The sequence below is a fragment of the Chenopodium quinoa genome, unplaced genomic scaffold (genome assembly GCF_001683475.1).
Source record: "Chenopodium quinoa cultivar QQ74 unplaced genomic scaffold, ASM168347v1, whole genome shotgun sequence".
Lineage (NCBI taxonomy): Eukaryota > Viridiplantae > Streptophyta > Magnoliopsida > Caryophyllales > Amaranthaceae > Chenopodium > Chenopodium quinoa.
In genome coordinates, this window is record NW_018743955.1 from 7,889,949 (window position 1) to 7,902,842 (window position 12,894).

A 12,894-nucleotide genomic window follows, 5' to 3' on the forward strand; every position below is an offset into this window, starting at 1 on the left:
GAGAAGCTTCGACTCTGGAGCTTCAGTTCCTCACTCAAGGAACTCGTCGTCTTGAAGCTTCAACTCTGGAGCTTCAGTTCCTCCCTAAAGGAACATGACTTTTAATTGTCTTCTTTTATCCTCCTATAGCTGACCCATACCTTGTTCCATGCTCCATTCTTACTCCAGAATTTCATTGCATAAACGTGTCGTTAATCAAAGCTAAAAACGAAAGTTAAACTTATATGGGTTTGCTTAGGTTCCTTGAGTCATCATCAAAACTTAAGGTCAACATTAATGAATACATTGCCATATCCAATAGGGTGTTAATAAAAGCGCACGTACGTATTGCGAATGTTGCTTACAGAAAATTCGGGTTTTACATGTAATAAACAAAAAATAAGACTTGGCTAAGAAGATTTTTTTTGTTCTATTTACTTCCAATCAAAGAATACAACTATCAATCTGTTTCAACTTGCAAGGAATAGAGGAGATTCTAAACCAAAGTTTGCCATCTATATACTTTCATGATAGATGCAACGTTTTAATTACTTAGTTCATTATTATTTTTTTTAATTTGACTAAAGTTACATTAATATATTTAAAAAATAAATATTTATGTAAAAATTGTTGGATTATCTATATTTATTTTCATAATATAATTTTTTTTTTCAACTAATGTATATAAAAATTAATTATTAATGTAATGTATTTGTGCTTGATGAGAATTGAAAGGCGGCCTCTAGCCCACTGATTCAAAAAGTCTTTATCCAAAATGTTACATCTATTGTGAAGCAAAGGTACGTATTAGTATAAAATGTTCTTAATTTTGGTTTGGGAGTTAGATATTTGACCATTAAGGGGCCCTTTGGTTGGGGTTGATCATCAAATTAAAGGGAATAGGAATCAACTACCCTCATTCCCTTGTTATTTGTTAGACCATTTTTCCCATTTCCTTTACGCTCTTCATTACCCTAAATCCCTCTAAGTTCATTCCCCAACCCCCTAGACTTTTCCATTCCTATCCCCTAGCCACCACTACACCACCACATCACCACCTTCCTACCTACGCACACCACCGAGAAATCCAACCACCACACTAACCATGCTTCGCCGCCTCTCCGATGACCCTCGTCGCCTCTCCCCCTCCCCGTAAAACTCTATCCTCCTCCCGCAAAAACATCCCCAACTCCGTATAACCCTAGAATTCCCTCCTTATCCCCGCAAAACCGCCGTCCTTCCATCCCTTCACCATCGAAACCCAATTTATTTTTGCGTAGGGAGAGATGCGTAGGGGCCGGCGAAGGGAGGAGAAGGTGCGGCGAAGGGGCGACTGGTGGTTTGGTGGACGGATGGTGGCTAGAAAAGGTGGAAAGTGAATGAATTAGGTGGTTGTATGGTGGTTGTGGGGGGGGGGGGGGTTGTGTGGTGGTGGATTGATGGGATTGTTTCCCTTTGTTTTTAAAACAAACAACATAGAGAATATTAGGTATTTTCATTCCATTCTCTTACATTCCCTTTGCTCATTCCATTTCGTTTACCCCAGATGAACCAAACGACCCCTAAGTGTAATTTATCTTGGGTTTGACCCTTTTTTGGCATCTTATTAGACAATCTTTTATAGCTCTATGTGATTTGCATATCCATTTTTTCCTTGTTTTGTTGATATCTTACCATTTATAGTGAGAAACTTGACTGGATGAACTGTCATTAAAGTTGGACTTGATTTCTTACCTGAACTGTTAGGGAGAACAATAATTTATATATTTATTTTTTTTAAATGAGAACTAAGGCCCCGTTCACTTCACCTTATTTTTGCTGAATTGAAATTATTTTTACTGAAACAAAATTATATTTTTTAGAACTTAAATTATTTTTACTAAACTTAAATTAATTTTACTGAAGTGAATTTATTTTTGCTGAACTGAAATTATTTTTACTGTTTTTCTATTATAATTCTTCTTTAAGAGAACTGAATTTTACTGAATTGAAATAATTTTTACTGAACTGAACTTATTTTTACTGAACTGAAATAATTTTTACTTAAACTTGTTTTTTAAGGTGAAGTAAACAGGGTCTAAGACCAGTGGCGGAGCCAGGATTTTCAACTTGGGGGGACAAAATGCTTAACTTACGAAAAGCTTAACAAAAAATAAAAACAAAAAAAAAAACTCACACACAAATTGGTTAATACTTAATATTAAAATTTCAAAATACAAATATATACTTAGTCATACAATTCAAAATGATGAAAAAAATTACATAAACATTACATTAAAATTACAAGTTCATTCTTCGAGTCTTCATACTTTGAAATCGATCAATAATCTTTTCGTCGGAAACTCGTAAGAAGACATCCTTCTCAATAAAAGTGACCAAACAATCATTCATAAGTTGATCACCCATGCTATTTCGCAACTTGTTTTTGACACATGTCATTGCAGAAAACACTCTTTCAACACTTGCCGTGGCAACGGGAAGAATCAACATCAACTTGATAAGCAAATGAATTGCCGTTGCCATAATGTTTATTCTTTTTCCCGGATCATGAGGAAGAAGTTCAACATCGTACACCGAATCTTCCTCTAATGGTACATTACTATTACTTGAACCACCCATTTCCATACTATTTTCTTGACTTTGAGGGGAGCTAAATGAAGGTGAGTTATTGGAGTCATTTTCATTGGACTCATTTTCATTGAGTTTCGTTCTTTTAAACAAGAATTGTCGAAGATCGGGTTGTTTAGTTGCCTTTGATTTGTTTGAATTTGGTGAATCGTTTGACATTTCCTAATTAAATCGAAAATTATATATCAATTTCCACAAGACCACAATCCACATCATTACATAATAACAAAACCTAAGAGGCTAAGATTTTAAATTTCTAATTCAACTACACATTTCAATAATTTACAATAATTAATAATTTAAATTCACATTTCACAAAACAACCAAAAACTCTAACAGGGGAAACAATCAAACAAATATAAATCAATAATCATTTATCAATTCAAATTATTCAATAATCAATACCCACAAGGCCACAAATGACAAATTCACAATAAAAATATAAACAATTAAACATTTAAACAAGTAATAAAAATATGAAATTCAGAATTTCAGATTTACTGTAAATTTAAACAATTAAACATTTAAACAACAAAACAAGTAATCAATTATTCAATTAATCATACATTCATTGATTCATACCTCCATTGAAATCCAGATTTACAGCAAATGTGTTATGCTTATGCATATGACGAAGTCACGAAGACACGAAGTCACGAAGGACGAAGGCTCAAGGGCGGCTGTTGAACCTCGTCACTGCTGCGAACTGCCGGCGAACGGTGGACGGCGTCACGGCGAGCCGGCTAGGCGACAGGCGAGGGCGAATCGAAGAGAGAGAAATTGAAAATTGAAAAACTTAGGGTTTGGCTGGCAAATGTCGCAACAGAGCACTGTAATTGCATTTTTTTTTTTAAATTTTTTTTTTTTAAAAATTTTTTTTTTTGAAAATGGGGGGACAAGTGTCCCCACATGTCCCCTTCTAGCTCCGCCCATGTCTAAGACCGTAATTATTAGATTATATTAGATTAGAAAAATTACTTCACAACACAATTTATTAGTTTATGTGCAACTTTTTATTGCTAAATATCTTTAGTTTCATAATGAAAAAACTTATGAAATTTACACAACTAAATCAACACATTAATTCAAATCTTTAAAAAAATAAAATCATTTGATATAATTTTTACTTATGCATTGGCATAAGGTTAAATTTTAGTTATCAAATCAGACAATTAGATCAGGAAAAAAAAAAATCAATAGTATTATGAAGTATATTTTGCTAGGCCAAATTGTCTTTGATATAATCGACATTCGTATAAGATTAGTAAATTAAAGACCATATATAAAATATGTATTTGGTTATATAAAATTAGACCAATGTAACTTAGAATTAACTTGGGCATATGTGTAAAATTAGGGTTTCATGTATAAATTTTTTATTTATTGGCCTATCTCCAAAGCATAATAAATGACAACAACAACGAATCACAACCGTCTTTTAGTTAAATTTAATAACAAGAATTCATAAATAGAAAAAAAGTAATGAATAAAATAAACGTATGGAAGATTTAGATCGAAGCCTTCAATTATCAGATGTTCTAAGGGTAGAATGGATGTGTAGTGTCATTTGATCTCACTTGACTCTCTAGAGATCCATTAAAAACTTCTCTATATATAGTCCGGCCTTTTAAACTGATACCGCTTTTATGTGCCCTAATGTATACTAATTTGAGTTTGAATTGACACGTAAATTGATAGAAGTTCTAGCTCCACGTACAACTTTTAGTAGTGTCGTACCATTAATGGTTGTGCATGTAATATTGCAATGTTTGTTCTTGGGTCACGAATTAATTTTCCGTGGTTGTATTAGAGTATTAATAAGTGTATATATACAATTTAACAAGAGATTAGGGCTAAACACAAGGGCCTAATAGCTATACACTAAATAAGGCTAACATTCTCCCCTTAAGTTGGAGCATGCAAATCACAAATGTCCAACTTGCCAAGTAAATACATAATCTGATTTTACTTAAGGCCTTAGTGAATATATCTGTGAGTTGATCTTCATATAAGACGGACTAATAACTCCTTCCTGAATGGCATCCCTAACATAATGACAATCAAACTCAATATACTTGATACGTTCATGAAACACCGGATTCTGTGCAATATATAACGTTGATTGACTGCCACAAAATAGGCTCATTGCACGTGGATGCGACACTCCCAAACTATCAAGTAGCGCCTTCAATGCAACCATTTCAGCCATGAAGTTATGGACGACATTGAGCGATACTCTGCCTCCGCAGAAGACGACTTAGAAACAGTATGTTGCTTCTTTGTCTTCCAAGAAATTGGGAAACCACACCAAGAAAGACCAACCAACCCGAAATCAAACGCCTCGTCAAAGGACAACTAGCCCAATCCGAGTCACACCAACTTGTCAAATGTAGATCACAATCTGATCGAACTATCTCAATAAAATCAGAAATTTAGGGAAAATATTAGAAGTTTAGTGTTTGTAATGTGTAGAGGATAGTGGTTCTGAGACCATGTCACGAATTAATTTCCGTGGCTATGTTAGAGTACTAACAAATGTATATATACAACTCAACAAAATATTAGGGCTAAACAAACACAAGGGCCCAATAGCTATACACTAAATAAGGCTTAACATCTTATAATATTGTTAATCAAAATATAATCTCAAGAGTTTGTGCTTTAACTTTGATCATGCATACTGTGCAATTCCTGATAATATATAATCTTTCTTTAATTAATTATATGATCAATTATACCAGTACATTTTATGATCTAACATAGTAGGCCAGTAGCTACTAATTATATATGCCTATGTAAATAAATAAATTACTGTGTTCGCTTATTGTACTTGTTATTTCTATGCATACATGTATTTAATTAAATGATTTCTTGTTTAAAATAAATAAATAAATAAATGATTTCTTACTTACATGTTTTCTTATTAATTAACTTATTTAAATTAGCTAAATAAAATCAAAAAAATTTGCATGCCCCCAATTTACAGTAATTTTATTGTACATCGAACATTTTTGCGAAAAATGACCCTTTTTCTTTACAAAAGTGACCCTTTTTCTTTACAAAAGTTACCCTTTTTATTACAAAAGTGACCCATATTTTCAAAAAAGTGACCTTTTTTTTTTTACAAAAGTAACCCTCTTTTTTTTACAAAAGTGACCCATATTTTCAAAAAAGTGACTTTTTTTTTTTACAAAAGTGACCCCTTTTTTCACATAAGTGATCCCTTTTTTCCCACAAAAGTGACCCTTTTTATCACAAAAATTTCTGCTAATGCTTCCAATTACCATACAAGCATCGTCACCATCATTACCTTTGGAAGCAAGGAACGAAGACCTTGATGCCGCGATCAAAGGAATGAACGGCCAAACACTCAACAACCGTCAGATCACTGTTGACGAGGCTCAAGCTCGCGACAATGGTGGCGGCGATGATGGCTTCCCGTAGTGGGTGAAAAATAAGTGAGGAGAGAGAGAGGCTCAAGCTTGCGGCGGTGGTGGCGGCGGTGGTGGCTTCCGTAGTGAGTGAAAAATAAGTGAGGAGAGAGAGAGAAACTAATAAAAGAAAGTAATGAAGAGGCTCACTGCTATTGATTTACAATAGCATTATTGTACATCCGATTTTTTTTTAACATTTGTGAAATAAAATAAGTACATTATTATTACATATTATTCCTCGAATTTCCTAAAGCTTGTAATAATAATTATTAAACAATGCAAGTTAAGCTAGTTTGTAATAAACATAATTGAGATTTCTTCTCACTAAACCTCATAATTGAGATTTCTTCTTATCGAATTGTCTCTATACCGCGCATAAGTTTGTAATAAACACAATTGAGATTTCTTCTCATCGATTTTTCTCTATATATATATTTACTATAATGTTTGCATTATACGGAGTAAATAATTCACTAAAACTACTACGTACGTACGTAGTAGCTATAGTCCGTACTTTCACCCATACTATATACGTAAAAATAAGTAAATTAACAAACGTAAATATATATAGAGTATTACTCCGTAATAAAATAAATCAATGGTTCATAATCCGACTAATATACACTCCATACAATCATACAAACAAGATTGTATATTTGTATAATCATCGGAAAATCAGACACAAGCAAATCGGAGATGATATCGGACCAAAATGGATCATTCGAGGAGTCCAGGCCCAAATATCATAGAAGATTGCATGAGATTATCCTACAATAATTGGTGTTAATTAATTAAATTAATTAAATTTGTGAAAAAAGGTAATTAATAAATTTCAAAAAAACTGGATAGAATTAATACTAATGGCGCCTTGCCACTCAAAAAAAACGTGGAGTCACACTAAACATCAGTCTTAGGCTGTTTCATTTCACTATAAATACCCTAAACCCTACTCCTATAATTTCACACCACCTCTCTTGTCTTTTCTCTAATTAAAAATAGTTTTTTTTTTAATTTTATTTGTGTTTGTTCTTACAGCCGCCACCGGCCACCACCACCACCACCGTCACCATGGCTGATCGTCGTGAAGCTCGTGCCTCGCGTCCCGGTTATGCTATCTCTGCCTCCTCTTCTAATGAGACTGATGGTGATGAGGTTTATTTCTTGTTTCATTTTAACACTCATCATGTTGTTTATGTGTTTATCTTTGTGTGTTTTATTTGTTTTTGTTTTGTCAAATGATGTTTTTTTTTACATGTTTTTGGATTGGTAAGTTGACTTTCATGCTAAAAAAGTTGGAATTGATTTGACCGTTTGTTGAATCTTGATATCATTTTCTCTTGATTTTTGTAAAATTTTATTATTTATTTAATTTTTAAATAAATAATAAAATTTAAAAAAAATTAGGAGAAAATGACTTCAAGATTTAATTTTTATAGTTGTGATGATGAAATGAAGGATGAAGAATTATTTTCCATGAATTTTTGTGCTATAACATCTGTTTTAAGAGTCATTTTTATAGATCTATAATTGAATTGATCAAAAGTTAAGATTTGATGATTAATTAATAAATTAAAATTATAAATCATCAACATAAAATTGATTTTCACACATGTTTTTGCCCTCTATTTGAATCTTTGGATGTTTAATTTTAATTTTAGGGGTTTTTGGTTATTATAAGATTTTGGTCTTTTATTATATAAATCAAATGTAAAAATTAAAATTTCATGGATTTTTGAGTTTTGAAATATATAATTGTCAATTTTTGCCTTGGAAGGAGTTTGATCTTGTTTCGAAACACCAACTTGCAATTTGTGATTGATCTTTTAAAATCCAAAGGCTTAGATCTAGGATATATTAGTAGAATGGATTGTTGATCACTAATTTGAGAATCAAGAAGTGCTTCAAATTGATTTCTATTGGCTTGACTACATACGAATTTGATGAGGGTCTGTTTGACATTTTAGGGTGCATAGAGACTTAGATCTGACCCTCATTAGAGCGATCCAATAGGTCTAGCCTTTCTCATGGAGATCAATAGTCGATCTTTGTTTGTGAATGCATCTAGCTTATTCCTTTAATTTCTCTCCTTCGATTGGGGGGGGGGGGGAGGGCGAGGGATTTTGGGAAGGGTGAGGGAGGGAAGAACGAAGGGGATTTTTGAAACCATCTAGCTTATTCCTTTAATTTCTCTCCTTCAATTTGGGGGGGGGGTGGCGAGGGATTTTGGGAAGGGTGAGGGAAGGAACGAAGAGGATAAAATATTTAAATAATTGTGTATATTATCTAATTTACTTAAATGTTTAAGTGTTTTTGAGAACCCAAATCATCTTTTTTTGAGGATCCAAATTGATCATCTAGTAATTAAGATTGATTTTAATTTGATTGTGAAACATTTCAAGCCTTCTTTTTAGTGTATTAGAGAGTTTAATTTCACATTTTATTCACCCTTTTCCTTTCATTGAGATTGTTAGAGAATTGTTCATTTGAAGGGGAGTGTAGTAGATCAAAATATTTTGAGAGGTTTGGAACCCTACCTCTTGCCATTTTCCCATAAAATTAATTGAAAATATCAATTATATACTACATGCTTGCTTGCTTGTGTGTCAATTGTTAGCTTCGATCCCTAAAATTTTCAATTATTAACGGCGCATAAAATTACATGATAGATCTAAGCTATGTAATTCACGAGATTTCAAGATGATTAAATGTTTGATGTAGGTTTTTCTACTACGTGCACAATTCTGCTTATTTATGAATTCACTTTAATAAATAGCGAGATTATATTATTTTATTAACCGCCGTATCTCTTAGTTATTAAGATATGTTATCATTTTCTCTCATCGGTAATTTTTATTAATAGGTTATTAATTACACAATATTATTTAGATCCATTAAATTTTCCTAATATACTCCGTATATTGCATGATTTATGATTTGTCGCCGTGTATTACACATGTTTATATTTTTATTCCGTTTGTATATTTTGAAGGTTAAAAGCACTGCTGCATTCAAAGAGGTGAAACAGGTTTGCAATGAGGAAGGTGTTGGTGAGAACCCCATTGAGTTGCCCCATCAAGATGAATCTCAGAGTGTAGATCAGCCACTCGCAGACGACAACGTATCCTATCTCATTAGGAAATTGTTCATCAAAGTCCCCACCAACCCTCAGCTAGACATGGTGGTTATCGCGAATGTCAATGACACCGCGACTTCTATCAAATACATGATAGCCAACAAGCTGGGATGCAACCCACACAGCTACGATCTCATGTACGAGGGAAGACTACTTCTTCCTCGAGCATCTCTTGGTATCATCGACATCAATACTAATTCGACCCTGCTCTTGGTCGAGATCCCTCAGGATCTGGTGTGGATCTCAGTTTACACCCCGAATAATGGGAAGGTGTACTTTCAGATCAGGAAGCTGCACACAGTTGCATACACCAAGGTTGTGATTGGAAGTATGATAAACTCGAGGGTTGATGGAGCTGGACTTCTTTTGGATGGAAATGCTCTCGAGGATTCGAGGTCATTGGCTTCCTACTGCATTGAAAACCAGACTGTTCTGCACCTGATCTATCCGTTTCAGGTGTCTCTGAAGATGTACCTGGGTAGTACTATCACTCTGAATGTCCTGGCTTCGGATGATGTGGGTGTTATCCGTCAAAGAGTGTTTGATCAGCACGGAATTATCCTTCCTTTTAATCAAATGTCCTTCCAAGGGAGACGGCTCGTTGCTGGATATAATCTCGAAAGCTATGGTGTCAAGAGGAATTCCATGCTCAGAATGGGGCGTCCTCCAAAGTCCACAGATATGTGTTGATTAGCTCGGTGAGGGTTTAAGTTTTATCGGCGTCTTTGTTTAAGTTTTATGGAGTCAGTGTTGTCGTCGTTGTTAGCAGTTCTTATTGCTATCGTTGTTGTTTTTCTTCTTATTGTGTCGTTGTTGTCTGTTTTAGAGAAACACTAGGCAGATTTTACATGTAACATACCAGAATCTCTTTGTTATTCTGGTAGGTAGTAAGCTGTCTATTGCTTTCTGTTTGTTGTGTCAGTCTATGTTATAAGTTTTTATGTTGAATCAAACTCATCAAGCTTTTTACGGTTTAAGAAATATTGTGTTAAAGAATGCTGGGTATTCTTATAATTTTAATGTTTGATTATTTTCTGTAGTTTTGTATTGATTGTTAAGTAATATGGGTTGTTTGGTTCATGCCATTTTGCTTCGGGAACGAGTTGGATTAGGTCTATTCAGATATATCGTAAATTAGAACATTCTGTTAAATTAAAAGATCATATCAATTTCATCTTTCTGAACAAATCAAGTCATATTTGGTCTAGTAGTTCATATTCGAGTACAAACTACTTTGAGTTCGATAAATTTTGACAGGTTTGAATAATTTATTAATTTCACAAACTACGAAATAGATATGGTATTATAAATTTATACCAGTTTAACACATTTGGTGATGAGATGTGTTACCGTATCCATTAGGGTATTAAAAGCACACTGCGAATTAAGTAACACTATTGCTAGCTGAAAATTCGGGTTTTACATGCTATAAGCGAAGAATACAACTTGGCTAAGAAGATTTTTTTTTGTTCTATTTACTTCCAATCAAAGACTACAACTATCAATCTGTTGCAACTAAACCAAAGTTTGCCAAAAAAAGGGGAGGTAAAAAGATAAAATGTGTACAGAAAAATATACATTACACATGATGATGAGACTATTTTTACATTGCATGAATTCCTCTAGAAATATCATCCAATGCCTTCTGATCTTCTTGCTCTGTTGCTTTCATAAGTGAACCTTGGCATGTATCTTTGCCTTTCGATCGACGTGGTGGTGTATGATCTGCACTGCCTCCTGCAGTAGCAGTGTTTCTGCTGCTGTTTCCTCCTCCTACACCAGGGTCCGAGAAGTGTGAAAACTCGACGACTGGTGGGGCTGCAGACTTGGACTTGGTTGATGTTCGAGATGAGCTAGTCTTGGTCTTTTTCCGGCGTGAGGAGGTTTTTTGGCTCACTGAGGTTGACTCACCTTCTGCTGTTCGGAGGACCTGCTGCTGCTGTTGTTGCTGTTGTTGTTGCTGCTGCTGAGGCGACTGCTGCTGAGGCGACTGCTGCTTTGTTAACGACCTTCTGGGGGATTCGACAGCAGCAGAGGGAGTCGAGTTAGCACGCCTCGATCCCCTAGGCTTGTCGGACTTCTTTCGAGAGGGAGACTCAATGGGTGAATCCGAACTTGTAGAGAATCGTTTTTCTTGGACTAGACCCCGTGTTCTAGGTCCATTTTGTTGATCAACTACACAAAAACGAAACATAACACGTGTTTCATATCCAGGTAATTATTATTTCCAGACGAAGAGAGTATTTAGACTTAAAATTGCATTTGTCATCTAATTTCTTACCATTCAAAGCTCCTCCTCCTCCTTCTCCGTCTTTGAATTGATTAATCTACGGAACACACGAAAGATTCAAATTCAATCATAACTAATCCGATCATACTTTCAACTGATATATATATATATATGAAATAAATTGTTACAATACCCAGCTCGGCGAATTCGCAGTTGGACCATCCCAACCAATATGAGCAACATGCTTTACATCAGTTGGAAACCCAATTTGCATTTCTGGCTCTTGTTCTTCATCTACATTATTACCAATAAATTTGCAAATACTAAGAATTATATTCCACATTAAACCCAAAAAAAAAAAAAAAAAAAAAAAAAATCAACAAAAAAACTTACCAAAAATTGTTGAAATGTATCTAAGACCTTTGAGAAGTCCCTTCATCTTCATTGACATCGTCGAAGGATCAAACACGATAGAAAATTTTCGAAACAACGTACGTTCGTTAGCAAATTTCGATACAAGCTAACTGTCCATGTAATAATCTAGCTAATCTGCAAAAGGGGAGGAGAAATTCATGTTCTTGTTTTTACATGTACATTTTTTTTTCCCTCAATAATATTAAAATTAATAAATTAACATCTTATTCCTTCCAACTAACAGGATCTTGTAATAAAACAGAGTTTATCAAATACCGTTGTCAAAAATCTCCAATCATATATTTTGTCAAATATAAATTATTAATTGATTGATTCCTTTTTCTTGGAGTGGAAACCACGAAGACCTTCAACATATTAATTAATTTAAGCATAATACTAAAAAAAATTAGTCTTTTTTCATTAAAACATGGAAAGATTTGAACTTTTCCATTAGAGTTTTTTCCTCCTTGTTTTTATGAGTTGACCTTTTAATTTTTTCAACATATATGAATTTATTACAAACATGTTTCCATGTTTTCATGTTTAATTTCTTGAGCACTTAAAACAAATAAACAAGCATTTATCAATTTTATCTTACATAATGATGCAAAAACAACATGCATTTTTATTTTTTAGATGTTTGTGATTTTTTTTATTGTATTAACGTATGATTATCCCAATGTATGAGGCCCGTGAATATGTTTTATACTCTATTAGATATTGATATTGTTGCGTAACATGTAAAATTAAGCAAAATACATCAAAATTTTAAAAATGCGAATGGAAAAAATGGCATTCTCACCTTATAATAGAAACAAATTTGCGATATTATTCATCAAATTAGTCATAAAAAGAATTATCCTGAATCCATCTATACATCATAGATTGATGAAATAGGAGATCTTCACGGAACAAATTAAACACTAAGAAGAAATTGGGCAACAATGCAACAAATTTTGCCGAGGTTTTTTCATAAAATTATTTTTTGAATAAATTAAAGGAGGAAGAAAAAAAATCAGAAAGGAAAATTTTAATTCAATCTATTGATGTAAGATGAATGAGAGAATTTTGCCATA

The 12,894-nt window shown here is 33.6% G+C and overlaps 2 protein-coding genes and 1 long non-coding RNA gene across 3 annotated transcripts; 2 read left to right on the forward strand and 1 right to left on the reverse strand.

Annotated features, from left to right (window-relative positions):
• Positions 1–2,193: 2,193 nt before the first annotated feature.
• On the forward strand, positions 2,194–3,462 carry LOC110689407. Its single transcript, XR_002504906.1, has 2 exons — positions 2,194–2,570; positions 3,206–3,462. It is a non-coding gene; the product is annotated as an uncharacterized LOC110689407 (long non-coding RNA).
• A 1,360-nt stretch (positions 3,463–4,822) lies between these two features.
• Positions 4,823–9,864, forward strand: LOC110689528 (polyubiquitin-like). Its single transcript, XM_021866309.1, has 3 exons — positions 4,823–4,873; positions 7,077–7,193; positions 9,031–9,864. Exons 1-3 carry the CDS (start codon positions 4,823–4,825, stop codon positions 9,862–9,864), a joined length of 1,002 nt encoding a protein of 333 aa, XP_021722001.1.
• Positions 9,865–10,522: 658 nt separating this feature from the next.
• LOC110689570 (CRIB domain-containing protein RIC5-like) lies at positions 10,523–12,062 on the reverse strand. Its single transcript, XM_021866342.1, has 4 exons — positions 11,798–12,062; positions 11,598–11,698; positions 11,456–11,501; positions 10,523–11,349 (listed from the first exon to the last, which is right to left on the reverse strand). The coding sequence occupies exons 1-4, from the start codon at positions 11,853–11,855 to the stop codon at positions 10,778–10,780; spliced, it is 777 nt and encodes a 258-aa protein (XP_021722034.1). The 5' UTR covers positions 11,856–12,062; the 3' UTR covers positions 10,523–10,777.
• Positions 12,063–12,894: the final 832 nt, after the last annotated feature.